The sequence below is a fragment of the Geotrypetes seraphini genome, chromosome 7 (assembly GCF_902459505.1).
Source record: "Geotrypetes seraphini chromosome 7, aGeoSer1.1, whole genome shotgun sequence".
Lineage (NCBI taxonomy): Eukaryota > Metazoa > Chordata > Amphibia > Gymnophiona > Dermophiidae > Geotrypetes > Geotrypetes seraphini.
The window spans coordinates 110,408,402-110,423,282 of NC_047090.1; the positions used below are offsets into that span (position 1 = coordinate 110,408,402).

Consider the following 14,881-nt stretch of genomic DNA (forward strand, 5'->3'; position numbering starts at 1 on the left):
TCATGTCTGTTAAGTTCTTTTCCTTGAGTCCTGCCATACAAGTCTGAGATCTGCCCTGGAAGATTTTGGCAGTGTTGGATGCATTATGTGACTTATACTACAGTGAAATATGGGGCTTTGGTGTGGCACAGTAGAGCTTATGCTGGCATTTACAAGAAGAGTTCTAGGAGGCACCAGCCTAAGTACTAGTGATACCACTGGAAATCTCTGCCTCCATCTGCTGGTTGAAAAGGGACACAACCCATTGTAAAGATTAGTGGCGTAATAATGGGGAGTGAAGTGCCCTAGGCACCATCTTGGCAGGGACGCTGGCACCTCTCGTCTTCCTGCCCCTCCCCCCCATGCAATTGGAAGAGGTCTCTTCAATGTCCCCCAAACCTCTTCAAATATTTGCCAGCAGTGAGAAGCATCTCCTAGCCACTGCTTGAGTAGTACTTCTAAAAACTCATGAAGGATTACTGCGCTAGACTCCGGTGATCCTGAATAGTGAGAAATGAATACAGAAACTGCTTAAATTAAGGAAGATTGCATATTTTTATGATATTTATATTTCTGTATTGAAGCATAAAGAGAATATTCTGAAATTTTATTTTCTGACTGTAGAAACATGTATTCTCAAATCATTCCTTGTAGACATATTTAGTTCAATGGCAATTAGTAGCTCTGTTAGACTATTCAAGAGTTCTGGCTGCGCAATACAGCATCTTAAAATATGCAGATGCTGATAATGACAGAATATGTCCATTAAGATATATCAAAAGCAGGACATATCAAAGGATTGACTAAATTCTTTACATTTGCAAACTTTAAGTATCATAAAAATTACTTTGTTCCTGGTAACAGATTGCAACTTTGCACAGGATGCATACACACCCGGTTTAAGTCAAGCTTTGTCTTTGTGTTGCTTCTCCCACCAGTACCATGAGTTCACGGCACTCGGCCAGCCCAGTTGTTTTCACTAGTACCAGAAGTTCACCCAAGGAAGAGCCTCATTCTGCTACTTCCCCACAGCTCGCACCTTCTTTCTCCTCCTCCTCTTCCTCCTCTTCTGGTCCTAGGACTTTCTACCCTCGCCAGGGCGCTACTAGCAAGTACCTGATTGGATGGAAAAAACCTGAAGGGACAATAAACTCTGTGGGGTTTATGGATTCAAGAAAGTAAGAGCATTTTTGCTTTTATTTTTTGGTTGTTCGTTTTGAAAAGCATAAGGAGGGTTAATGTGGATGAATGTCAATACTGAGGAATGCCTTGCTGGAAATCCCGTGACTGTTAAGGAAGTGAATAGAAAGCACCTGAATATCTGAATGGAGAGCTTGTACTGCATCTCCTCCCAGTGATTCAAGGATGTGTAAGCTAAACACTCCAGTGCATAGTTTTGAGATGTATAATTATTTCAGCATTTTGGATGTTTGTATTTTTATAACCTAGAGAGCATTTCTTGCACATCCTTTTGGTTTTACGACTTGAAATGAAGCTAATCAGATAAAATAAAAGTAATGCTTTTGCAGATATCAGACTATCAACAGAGAGATGACATTTCTTTGGCAAATACAAAAAATAGAATGTGAAGTGGTCCTTTTTTTCTAAGAAATAGGCTGAGCGATAAATTTAATGAAATGGTCCTTTACAAAAGTACTGCAGTTATATCGGGGAACAAAATTTTGATGTTTAAGAGAGCTGACATAACAGCATATAAAAGCTCTGCAGAGTCTAGTTCTCAGTTGATCACAGATGGAGTCTGTGTTGGCTTCTAGCATTACTTGCTAGAACAGGAGAGGGAAGAGGCCACCATGGCTATGACTGACAGTCAGGCCCCTGGCGCTTTGAGATGCTGATGATTAGCTTTCTTAAAGTTAATTTATTAGCTGAAATAAGTACTTACATTACATTACATTACATTAGGGACTTCTATTCCGCCTATACCTTGCAGTTCAAGGCGGATTACAAAAGAGCTAACTGGACATTTCCAGTGAAGTTACAACAGTTTTGGGTTTTTTTGGGGTTTTTTCGGTTACAAGGGAGGAGAGGTAGCTGGATTAATTCCGGAAGAACTTGCAAATTGGATATTAAATTGACTGTACGTTACTGTGTGATATAACAAATAGATTACAGTTAGAGTACAAATAAGATTACTAGTAAGACTGCAATATTTAGAAAAGTATATATGAAAGGAGGCATGCCACAGAGTGGTATGTAGAATCCCACAATAAAAGGTTTTATTACAGCAGGGTTTAAGTAATTTATTGAAGCATCCAGGTTGTTACATCCATGGTTTATTTTCGGGAGAATCTTCTATAGTTTAAAGTACGCATTTGATTACTTAATGTAAACGTGCATAATCCAATTTTGACACATTTTATTAAAATACAATGGGGCTCATTTTCAAAGCATTTAGACTTTGAAAATGAGCCCCTAAGTGTTTGCTTTACCTCATGCATTGGAATTGCTTTGGTGTATACCATTTTTGGCACATTTTGCTTAAGCGATAGGGGCTGTTGGGGAAGTTCATTCTGTCTGTCTATTCATCCAGCTTTATATGCAGCAAGTTAGGGTACTTGTAACCTCATTACCACTTTTAATATGACATGCGCACTAGCTCTTTTCAGTGAGGACATGCACTTCTGGGGCAGGTCTTATTGGTTTGGTTTTGGTCAATAGAAGGGTTTATTAATTGTCTATTCATACTCATCAATTTGTTGGGGGCATGCACCAACAAACAAATTCATAGGGCTTCTACAAAACAGCAGCAAATACTGAAGAGCCAATGGCAAAGTGGAGAGAGTGAGCAACCCTGAATAGCTGGTGGGAGTCTCCATGTTTTGCCAGCAGTGAGTAAAATGAGTGTGCAGCGTTGAAATGCCAGCGGGAGTCCCCAGGTCCTGGCAGGACTTTGTGGGAAGAAGGAATTATGCTGAAAACCTGTCGAGAATCCTCAGGTCCTGCTGGTATTGAGTAGGAAGAGTGAACGGTGCTGAAAGAACTGGCTGGAATCTCCAGGTCTCTATGCCAATGAGTGCTCAGGCAATAGAAAAGGGAAAGGAGGAAACAAAAGAGGGAGGGGGGTAATATCAGGTTGGAGAGAAGGTATAGAAAAGAGGGGTGATATGAAGGAGTATAGAAAAAGAGAAGGGGTAAGGTTTAGGGGGGCAGGGTGAGGAGCAGAGCATAAACAAAGGGACAGAGTTAGAAGGTTCCTTCTCCTCCTACTCAGCTCACCTCTCTTTACTTCCCTCTGTCTGAAACCTCCCTCTCCCAACCTACTCGACCCCGCAAATACCAATAACATCTGCCCTGGCCTCAGAATCCCCACACTGATACGCAACAGAAACCCCCCTTTTAAGAAAAACCCCCGAAAAGTCAACCAGGATTCACTAAAGCCCTTGCCCCCTGCCAATCTTCCCAACACTGCCTCTGACTCTCTCACCCCAGTCCCAACACTTTATTGCAATGCCAGATCTGCATGTAACAAGACCCAAAACTTGAAGGACCTTCTAGACGAGCTCGACCCTGGATTCCTGTGCATCACGGAATCATGGATCGCCAAAGACGATCTATTCACACAAAACGAACTCCTCTCCCCCGGTTATCAAGGTCTCTTCTCTCCCAGATCCAATCGAAAAGGAGGAGGACTGGCACTCCTCTGTAAATCTTTCTTTGACGTCCAGCTCCTCGAGAAGGGCACTCACGCTTCTCTAGAATATATGCTCGCCTCAGTCAATGATGAACTCCGCACTCACCCATTGGGCATATTGTTACTATACCGCCCACCTACCCCTTGGATCAACTCCTCCAATCTCGTCTTTGAGGCCATAACAAATGCCTTCCTTAAATTTCAAAGACTATTGATCGTTGGTGATATTAATCTCCACCTTGACGATACCACCAGCAAGGAAACGATTGAATTTAACAATTTCCTTACCTCTCTAGGTTTCCCCTCACCTACCTCTTCTCCAATCCACGAAAAGGGGCACACACTAGACTTCACCACATTCCTCGATCTTACCGCCTTCAAAACTTCAACCGATGACACTCGTTGGGAACAAGTCCCTTGGTCTGACCACTTCTTAGGGGCTACCTGTCTCCCCATTTTCATGTCACACCTTGAATCCCCATCCCGCTCCTCCCATTCCATAACCTCCCGCAAAAAAACTTTGAGCGATCTATTCTGGTCCAAATTCCTCAACCAACTCTCCTCCAATCCTAAGCCTACAGACTCCGAATCCTACTGGCGCAACTGGATCTCCCTCTCTGAATCCATCTACCACTCCCTTGCTCTAATATCCACTAAAACCATCTCCTACCCCCGAAAGGCCTCCTGGTACCTACACAGAAAACTACACAGAAACAGAAATGTCGCGCTCTGGAGCGCAAATGGAAAAAATCTAAATCCCCTTCAGATAGACAGACCTGGAGGGTCAATATCAAACTCTACAATTCAACACTAAAAAAAGCCAGGAAGAACTTCTTCGGAGATAAGATCTCCAGATCCAACAACCAGATCAGTGCGTTGTTTAACATTTGGCGCTCCTTAACTACATAAAAGGACCCATCCTTGCTCCCCTCGTCTCTATCAGCCGATGCCCTAGCAAAATTCTTCAATGAAAAGGTTACCACCCTAAGATGCTCCTTCCCTCCTACAGTCTCCTACAACTCCCTGACCTCTACTGACTTCAACCCTACCCTACCTGTCTCCAATCCCATTCCAGCTGACAAATCTTGGACTGTCTTTGAGCTTGTTTCCAAATCGCAAGACTCCAAACTCTGCCTCAAACTAAAAACTTGCAAGTGTACCTTGGATCCTTTCCCGTCCTACCTATTTGAGAATATCTCTACACAGGCCATCACTTCCCTCACCAAACTTATAAACTCTGCCCTAACATCGGGCCTTTTCTCCTCCGAAATGGGACATATTGCACTGACCCCCCCTACTGAAAAAGACCGACCTTGACCCCTCCATACCATCCAATTACCGCCCAATAGCAAACATCCCTCTCCTAACCAAGATGTTAGAATCTATCAAATCCACTCAACTCTCATCCTACCTAGAAAGATTCTCTATTCTCCTACCCCACCAATTCGGCTTCAGACCCAACTTCAGCACCGAATCCCTATTGGCCTCACTAATCTCCAAGGTGCAACAACTCCATTCCCGCAATAAATTTGCTGTTCTTTTACAATTCGACCTCTCCGCAGCTTTCGACGTCATCCATCATGATATCCTAATCTTCCAATTCTCCGAAATAGGCATAAGCTCCACAGTCCTAGATTGGTTCTCGAAATTCCTACGTTTCCGCTCCTACACCGTTAACAGAAACGGCACCTCATCCTCCCCCTGGAAGCCGATATGTGGAGTCCCGCAAGGCTCACCCCTCTCTCCTATCCTTTTGAACATCTACATGTCCTCTCTGAAACTCCTCCACCTATCCACCCTAGAAACTCTCTACACCTATGCTGACGACATCCTCATCCTCCTCGAGACAGACTCGAACCTCACTAACCTCACTGAGAACATATCCGCATGTATAATGAACCTCCAATCCTGGGCCCAATCTGTACAAATGAAACTGAATGAGTCCAAAACAAAATTACTTTGGCTCGGCCCAATATTAGATCATTTACCCACCTCCATCCCTTTATCCTCCGGCCCCACTCTTCAGCTCGAGTTTTCAAGCAAAGTCCTGGGCATCATCATAGACTCCTCTCTCTCCTTCAATGACCACCTCAACTCCTTGGTAAAAAAAATGCTTCTTTAGCCTTCATATGCTGAGGAAAGTGAGATCCTGCTTTCTCACTTCGCCGTCCTTGTTCAATCCACCATCCTCTCTAGACTGGATTATTGCAACTCCATCTTTATAAGCCTAACTAAGAAAAACCTCCATAGACTTCAGCTAATTCAGAACGCCGCAGCTAAGCTTATTTTCGCAAAAGGCAAGTTCGACCACGTCTCTCCGCTCCTGTCCAAACTCCACTGGCTTCCAGTACACTCCAGAGTCCTCTTTAAATGTGCCTGCTTAGCCTTCAAGATTCTACATGGCATCCTTCCTCCCGTTATTCCACTCCTTTGGAATTCCTCTAACCCTAACTCCACAAGATCTTCCCAAAAACTGAAACTGTCATTCCCTTCTACAAAAGGTATATCCTGCACAGGAAAACTAGGAACATCCCTCCCTTTAGAACCACAGAACTCTGGAACAATCTCACATCCTCGCTCAGAAATTCAAACTCCCTCCAATTCTTCCGCAAACACCTGAAAACTTGGCCCTTTTCAAAAATCTAACACCTCCTGCTCTCTGGGACCCTTGTCCCTCTTTTTCTTCTTGTTCCTTTCCTATAACCCTTCATTGGAGTTCCTTTCTTCCTAACTCTGTAAACCGTGCCGAGCTCTAAGCTTGTGGAGATGGCACGGTATACAAACCTAAGGTTTAGTTTAGTTTAGGGTATAGAAGGAAAGGGAACAAATTTAGGGGAAAAACAGCGAATGGGGAGGTATGAAATTGGGACACTAAGGCCTCCCGACGCTCATTGAGTTCCTATGAGTTTCGGGAGCAGCGCGGGCCATTCAGCGCAGCTCCCCGCGCTAGAAACTGCTCTCACAGTTTCGTAAAAGAGGGGGTAAGTGAGCTATGAAAGGAAGAGAATTAAGGGGTGACAGGGTAAGGATACAGTGCAAGGCTGGCTGGCAAGTGAAGAGGGGGGGGATAATGAGTGCACGAATAAGGAATGGTAGGGAAGGGAAATAGTGTAAGAGGGCAGGAGGCCATGGGAAAGTGCAAGGGAGAGGGAAGCTTGTGTTCACTGTCAACACATGCATTCCCACCAACACTTACAGGCCCCAAGATACTGCAACAGACACACACACACAATCATGAGTCACACACATACATGCACAGTCTTTGACATATACTGCAAATTAACCCCCCCCCACACACACACACACATTTGCAAACAGCCTTATAACACCCTCTGACCTCCCATCTTCACATCCCCACAGACAGCTAAACTATCCCTATGGAGATAAACACATCATACCATATATAAGATGTACACCTTGCACACAGTCAGTCAGTCAGTCAATCACTAACTCCATACTGTGCTTACCCAGCTAATTACCTGCTACCCTACTGAGATACTTTGTGACTGCTTCAGCTGAGTCCCTTAAACAAGCATGCCTTAGTCTGCAATTGGGAAATACGCTGTAGTGTCATTCTGTGTGTGTTTTTCAACTTGTTATAATGTGTTGGGGAAGGTGTACATAATTTGATTTTGGTTCCGTGTTTTTTTAGGGCAAAGATTGACAAATTGGTGTCATCTTTTATGTTTTGAAACACTGTGTAAGATGTGTTTCTAATGAGAAGAAAACTAGAATTTTTACAGGGTGCACTATTTTCATTGTACCTCCTGGAAAAGGTATTATGGTACATAAGTTTTCACGGGTGCCACCTTTAGATTTGCAAAGAGGAGATCAATATGGTCTTTGAACAGAGCTACAGCTACCTTTATTTTGGTTTGATAAGACCTATAAATACTCTGGTTTTATCATAGATGAATGCATCTAATAGAAATCTGTTTTTTTATTATTCCTTTCACTTCATGCCAAATTTCTGTTGCACTTTTCATTCACAATTCCCCTTTTTCTTGTTATTTTTTCTATTAATCATGATATACATAAACATCTTCCAAAATTGAAAGAAACACTATCTTTGGGCCAATACTAGAAAATTTATTTATTTTGAAGAATGAAGAGATGAGCTTGAAAGTGAATGGAGACATGGTAGTTGTGAAGTGGTTGGCAGATGATCTTCCTTTTTTGTTAATTTTTGCACATTATAAAAATGAAAGTACAGTTTTTCACTGTTTTAGGAAAACTTGGTATCGGCAGTATTCCTAGGTGGTACCTACTATTGCATGTATCTGGACCTGAAAATATTTGAGAGAGAATGCCCAAAATTGAATCTATTTTTAACAACGATAATGATGTGAGTTAAATGTGTTTATGCACCAAGTTTATGTCAGAAAGATTTTTTAGCCAGTGATTTTGAGGCATTAGAATGACCTTGTTTTTATGTACCTTCCCTTTCTTTCATTTTTGTTTTTTTAATTAAATAGGTATGTATGTTCATTTGATAAATCTTAACTCCACAGGTCTCTTTGGTATTTCATGTAATACTTGAATCTTATTCTTCTCTTTCCCTGTTTCTGACAGTTTTTCTCTTAAAATGGTGTTTAATATTTGGAAGCCACCATTATGTCATGAATATAGTAGATTCTGATGGTCTCTTTCTCTTCCTTTAAAAGACGTCACCAAAGTGATGAAAATGAAATGTCCCACACCAGGTTACGTGCAGCAGTCAGAAATCTCCAGGCATCTCCAAAGAGGGTGTTAAAATCAACTATCCAGGAAGAGCTGAAGAAGTTGATTGATCTAGATAGTCCTCCACCAGGATCTGAGAAGGATTTCATGGTATGTCAGAGAGAATGAAAAGTCTCTTGCATGGAGATTGCCCTTATTGATTGAACTCTAATTTTATGAGATATGGAAAGGTATGTGTAACTAAAACTGAGAAGCAGGAGGAAAAGTAATCTTGAAGAGTATGATTATATTATTCATAAATGACAAAATGAATGTGAAGAGCATTCTGTCTGTTGACTTCTATCAATCAAAACAGCATAATGGTACAAATTCTGATTGATAGGTATTTATAGCCCTAACTTCTTAGTTCCTAAAAAATGACACATTGGGCTGATTGCCACAGGCCCCATGGTCTAACATCATGTCGGCAAGCAGTGTTGCCACTAATCCAGTGCTTCTCAATTTATTCTATTCTATAGAAACATGATAGCAGATAAAGGCCAAATGGCCCATCCAATCTGCCCTTCACACCATCCACTATCTCCTCCTCTCCCTAAGAGATCCCATTGCCTGTCCCATGCTTTCTTGAATTCAGACACAGTCTTGGCTTTACCACCTCTACTGTGAGACTTTTCCATGCATCTACACCATAGGTGTCAAAGTCGGTCCTTGAGGGCTGCAATCCAAACTATTTAGTGGAGTTGGGACTAAAGAGGACTGTGAAGATTTACAAAGGGACCTGAACAAACTAGAAGAGTGGACGATGAGATGGCAGATGAAGTTTAATGTAGAGAAATGTAAAGTCTTACATGTAGGAAACAGAAACCCGAAGTACAGCTATACGATGGGAGGGCTGGTAATGGGTGAAAGTACCCAAGAAAAGGACTTAGGGGTAATAGTGGACAAGACAATGAAGCCGTCGGCACAGTGCACAGCGGCCTCTAAGAAGGCGAATAGAATGCTGGGTACTATCAAGAAAGGTATTACAACCAGAACGAAAGAAGTTATCCTGCCATTGTATCAGGCAATGGTGCACCCGCATCTGGAGTACTGCGTCCAATATTGGTTGCCGTATCTTAAGAAGGATATGGCGGTACTCGAGAGGGTTCAGATAAGAGCGACACGATTGATAAAAGTTATGGAAAACCTTTCATATTCTGAAAGATTAGAGAAACTGGGGCTCTTTTCCCTGGAAAAGCGGAGACTTAGAGTGGACATGATAGAGGTTTACAAGATCATGAATGGCATGGAGAAAGTGGAGAGGGACAGAGTCTTCAAACTTTCAAAAACTACAAGAACGAGAGGGCATTTGGAAAAATTAAGAGGGGACAGATTCAGAACCAATGCTAGGAAGTTCTTCTTCACCCAAAGGGTGGTGGACACCTGGAATGCGCTTCCGGAGGGTGTGATAGGACAGAGTACGGTTTTGTGGTTCAAGAAGGGATTAAATAATTTCCTGAAGGAAAAGGGGATAGAAAGGTATAGATAGAGGATTACTATACAGGTCCTGGACCTGATGGGCCTTCGCGTGAGCGGACTGCTGGGCGTGATGGACCTCTGGTCTGACTCAGCAGAGGCACTGCTTATGTTCTTATGTACCATACTGGGACAGACCAAAAGTTCCATCAAGCCCAGTATCCTTTTCCAACAGTGATCAACACAGATCACAAGTACCTGGCAAGATCCCAAAAAGCAAAACAGATTTTATGCTGCTTATCTTCAGAATAAGCCATGGATTTCCACAAGTCTACCTTAATAATGGTTTATGGACCTTTTTTTAAGGAAGTTATCCAAGCCCTTTTTAACCCCTGCTAAGCTAAATTCTTTCACCACATTCTCAGGCAACAAATTCCAGAGTTTAATTATACATTGAGTAAAGAAATATCTTCTCTGATTTATTTTAAATCTACCACTTAGTAAGCTTCACTGCATATTCCCTAGCTCTAGTATTTGTGGAAAGAGTAAACAAGTGATTTGCATCTACCCATTCCACTCAGTATTTTATAGACCTCTATCATATCTCCCCTGAGTCATCTCTTCTCCAGGCTGAAGAGCCCTAGCCACTTTAGCCTTTCCTCATAGTCTTTCCTTACCTTTTATTATTTTTGTCACCCTTCTCTGTACCTTTACTAATTCCACTATATTTTTTTGATGTGTTGACCAGAATTGCACACATTATTCAAGGTGCAGTCACACCCTGGAGCAACACAAAGGCATTATATCATTCTCCTTTTTTGCTTTCCATTCCTTTCCTAATAATTTCTAGCATTATATTTGCTTTCTTAGCCATGGTTGCAAGCTGAGTGTTTCAACGTATCAATGATGACACCTAGATTCTTTACCAGGGTGGTGACTCCTAATTTGGATCATTGCATCACCTTGCATAATTTAGGTTCCTCTTTCCCACATGAATTTGCTTTGTACTTGCTCACATTAAACATAATTTACCATTTTGATACCCAGTTTCACAAGGTCCTCTTGCAATTTTTCACAGTCCTCTTGTGATTGAACAACTTTGTGTCATCAGCAAATTTATTTATTTATTTTAAAATTCTCTATACTATTTAAAACTAAACGGTTTACATGAATTACATACATAAATTATAAAAGAACATAATAAAACAAACAGTCCTAAAAACATATCTGCAAAATAGCAGCAGAAGCTTAAATAAAAAGATCATGAATAATTCTTCAGCTAAACCAGAGAAAATTACTGACTAGAAAAAAGGCGTCTATAAATAATTGTGTCTTTAGCAATTTTCTAAACAGGCCCCTTTCACGACAATTTTGTATTTGGCCCACAAGGAAGTTCCATATTTTAACTCCTGCACAACAGAAAATCATTTTACCAATCTCCACCAACCTCGGGTTATTTATCTCGCTAGTATTTCCTATCTCTAGATTATTGATAAATACTTGTATGTTAAAAAGTAGCAGTTCCAACAGGAACCCTGGGGAACCCCACTATTTACCCTTCTCCGTTAGGAATATTGTTTTCTGTCCTTTAATCCATAATAGGATATTACCTCCTGTTCATGACTAATTTCTTCAGAAGTCTTTCATGAGGTACTTTGTCAAATTCCTTTTGAAAATCCAGATACATAATATTGACTGGCTCAACTTTATCCAAATGTTTATTCACCCCTTTGACAAAATATAGTAGATTGGTAAGGCAAGATTTCCCTTGACTAAATCCATGTTAGCTTTGTCCATTAATCCATGCTTAGGTATATGCTCTGTATATATTACTGCCCTGACTATCTTTGACCAACTCAGTCTGCCATCACAGTGCAGGAGTTGCAAGCAGCAAACAAGTACAACTCGAGAAAACTGTATTTGTGTTCAAATATGAAATTGCATTACTAATGTCAAAAAGTTCATCCGAAAGCTTTCCTTTGGAAAACAAATAGCATGACGAAAATATTTACTCACCTGCAGTTTCTGGATGTTCAGATTTGCTTCCATCAGTGTCTTCAAAGCAGGAGCCATTCTCATGATGCTGCTTCATTTGGGCACTGAGCTTTGTATTAGAGAATGACATGGGGACAAATTTCTCCCCGTCCCTACCCCATTCCTGTAAGCTCTGCCTTAATTGCACAAGCCTCAAACACTTATGATTTTAAAGTGTTAGAACTTGCAGGAATGGGGCAGGAGCAGGAAAAGAACTCGCCGGGATGGGAAAATGAGTTTCCACAGGGACAGGGAAAAATTTGTCCCTGTGTCATTCTCTGCTTTGTATTTCTCCAGTGCACTGTTGGCATTTTGCATGTATGCATACTTTCATAGCTGCAGAAAATTAAGATATTTCCAGATGGGATCTCATTTATGGCTTCTTGCCATAATAGGTTTTCCCTTCTATAGTTTCATCAATAGAATTCAAAAATCAGTGGAAATTGCATTCGGAATCAGAAACTTATTCCTCAGGACTGCAAGAATGTCCCGCTGCTGACTTTTTGTTTCACTTTGTGTTCCTCTGTTCTATCCCTTGCATTTATATCTAGACCTTTTCTTCCTGTTCTATCCTTCCCAAATCCTCCGTTCATTAAACTTATTGTCCTTTACCCCTCTCTAACCATTCAAGGACTTGTTAGATCTATTATCGTGTGATTAGGCCGTATTTTAATAATAACCCTTTCAGATTATTAGTTCAATCTCTTGTTTTAAGTATTTTAGATTATTGCAACATTGTTCACCCGGCAGGTTAGCGTAAAAATCTTTGTTGATTATGACTAATACAAAACACAGCAGTTCATTTGATTTTTAAACTGAAGAAGTCAGATCATATAACGCCCTATTACAAGGAAATACACTGGCTCCCTGTTGAGACTAGAGTATGTTTTAAGTTTGGATGTTTGTGTTATAAAGTTTTTACTTGGTTTGGGTCCTAATTATCTAGTGAATCATTTTAAATTTCCTAGTTTGACATTCCTCGCATATATCAACATTATTTGATTTTCCATCGGTCAGAGGTTGTATTTATAAAAGATATCATAATCGACTACTATCATTTCAAGCAGCTATTTGGGAAACTGGTCTTCGCCAGTTATTTTCTATCTCTATACTATTTGCATTTCAGAAAATTGTTAAAAACTTACTTACTTATATGGGAAGTTTCTGAAAGATTAATCTTTATACTTCACTGTACATGTTCAGGTTCTTTTTATTTGTTGAACCGCATAGATCTGCAAAGTATTGCTGTATACAAATGCTATTTTATGTTATGTTATTTTTCATCTTCATGATAATAGCAGATAATCTCAGAAGTTATGATTGCCTATATACTCGAATATAAACTGAGGTAACCTTTTTTTCCCCCCAAAAAAAGTTGACTAGAATATAAACCGGGGGGGGGGGGTTAATATTCAAGTGCAGTACCTTGCCTTGCCAGGCTCTGCGCCCTGTTCCCCCTCCCTCGTTGCTCTGCACCCAGCCCCTCACTCCCTCCCCTTCCCTGCCCTGCCCAGCTCTGCACCCAGCCCCTTCCTCCCTACCAGGTTCTGTACCCTGTCCCCCCTCCATCCCAATGACTTCCAGGCCTCCACCAGGCCTGCTGTGAGACCTGGCGGTCCAGAAGTGGCTGAGACAGGAGGGATCCCTCGTGCCTCCTGTCCCATCTGATTCTAAGAATTTTTACTTCCCTCCCGCCTCTCCCACATACCTTTAGTGTATCCCTAGTAGTTCAGCTTTGAACCATGGCAGGAGCGACCTTCCTTTGCTTCTGCCCGTGCAGAGCCGCAGCTGATTGGCTGCTGTGAATTGTGTATAGAATCCTAGCAGCACCAATGTTTTCTAAAGTCACTATAGATAGAGTGGCACTGTAGAGAGAGAGAATGCTTCCCCTGTACCCCAGGAAGCACTGTAGCTGGCAGGATGCATAGCTTATCAAAGTTTAGAAGATGTTCGTTTGCTAGATATTTTATATCCCACAAATGCAGAAAAGATTAAAGCGGCTAAAATGACCCTTGGGCCAAGTTATACAGGTAAAATTTGGCATAAAGAAAACCTTGGGATTAGCTAGAAGGAAAAATAGTTTACAGAATTTCTCTTGAGCACATTAACTAACGTCCTAGTGCATTTCCCTGGGAGTAGTAGGAGGAAGTAAATCTTTTCATCTTTGCACTATGAACTAATTTTCATAATGGAAAAATATTACAGCATTTTAAATTTTAAGATTAGAGGGAGGGTAAAATATTTTTGCTAATTTACCCTCTCCTTTACAAAGCCGCACTAGTGTTTTTGGCACTGGTCACGGAGGTAACAGCTCACGCTCATAGGAATTCTATGAGCATTGGAGCTGTGACCCCAGCGCCTGGCACTAAAAACGCTAGCATGGCTTTGTAAAGGAGGGGTTAAATAGTTATATTTTGCCTTTTCTTTCATTCAAATGTACAAAGTGTGTTGCAAATTAAAGCCATTCTCACATGTATTGTAAAATATACAGTGAAAATACAAAATCAAAAGAAAATATAAATAAAACTAAAATATAAACTAGCATACATAAAGGGAAACATAAAATATCTCCAAAACAATTATACTGCAGTTCGTCTTCATCCACTTCAATATTTCAAAGAACAAAGGGCTCCTTTTACTAAGGTGCGCTTGCGTTTTTAACACGTGCTCAAGATTATCGCGCGCTAACCACGCGCTAAACAAAAAGTACTAACGCAAGCTCTATGGAGTCGTTGGCGTTTAGCGTGTGCGGCATTGTAGTGCGCGCTAAGCACGTGCTAAAACCACTAGCGCACCTTAGTAAAAGGAGCCCTAAGTCACGGTAGTGAACTGAATAGGATACGTCACATTTGCCGCACAGGAGTCTCTACTTCAGCTTTGTAAAGCGGAACCAAAGTCTTTAGCTGATGACGAAAAACCATGTAATTTAGTGTCATCTTTGTCTCCCATGGAAGACAGTTCCATAGAGCTAGTGCTCCACCTGATAAACCTCTCTGCTGAGTTCAAATTAATAAAAAGTTGCTTGGACTTGGAATAATAAAATTCCCTGTCCGACTAGATTGAAGGGCCAATGCCACTATC

The 14,881-nt window shown here is 41.2% G+C and overlaps 1 protein-coding gene across 12 annotated transcripts in view; it reads left to right on the forward strand.

The window, feature by feature from the left end:
- The window catches only part of SIPA1L1 (signal induced proliferation associated 1 like 1), a 484,222-nt gene that overhangs the window by 437,409 nt on the left and 31,932 nt on the right, over positions 1 to 14,881 (forward strand). For 11 of the 12 annotated variants that reach the window (XR_004540063.1, XM_033951213.1, XM_033951214.1 and 8 more), the window contains 2 exons: positions 918 to 1,157; positions 8,296 to 8,461. Coding sequence is in view for 11 of the 12 variants with exons in the window: in XM_033951213.1 (XP_033807104.1) it covers positions 918 to 1,157; positions 8,296 to 8,461 (406 nt within the window). In the remaining variant the exon portion in view is untranslated. The remainder of the gene's footprint in view (positions 1 to 917; positions 1,158 to 8,295; positions 8,462 to 14,881) is intronic. The other variant, XM_033951220.1, reaches the window with a different exon arrangement.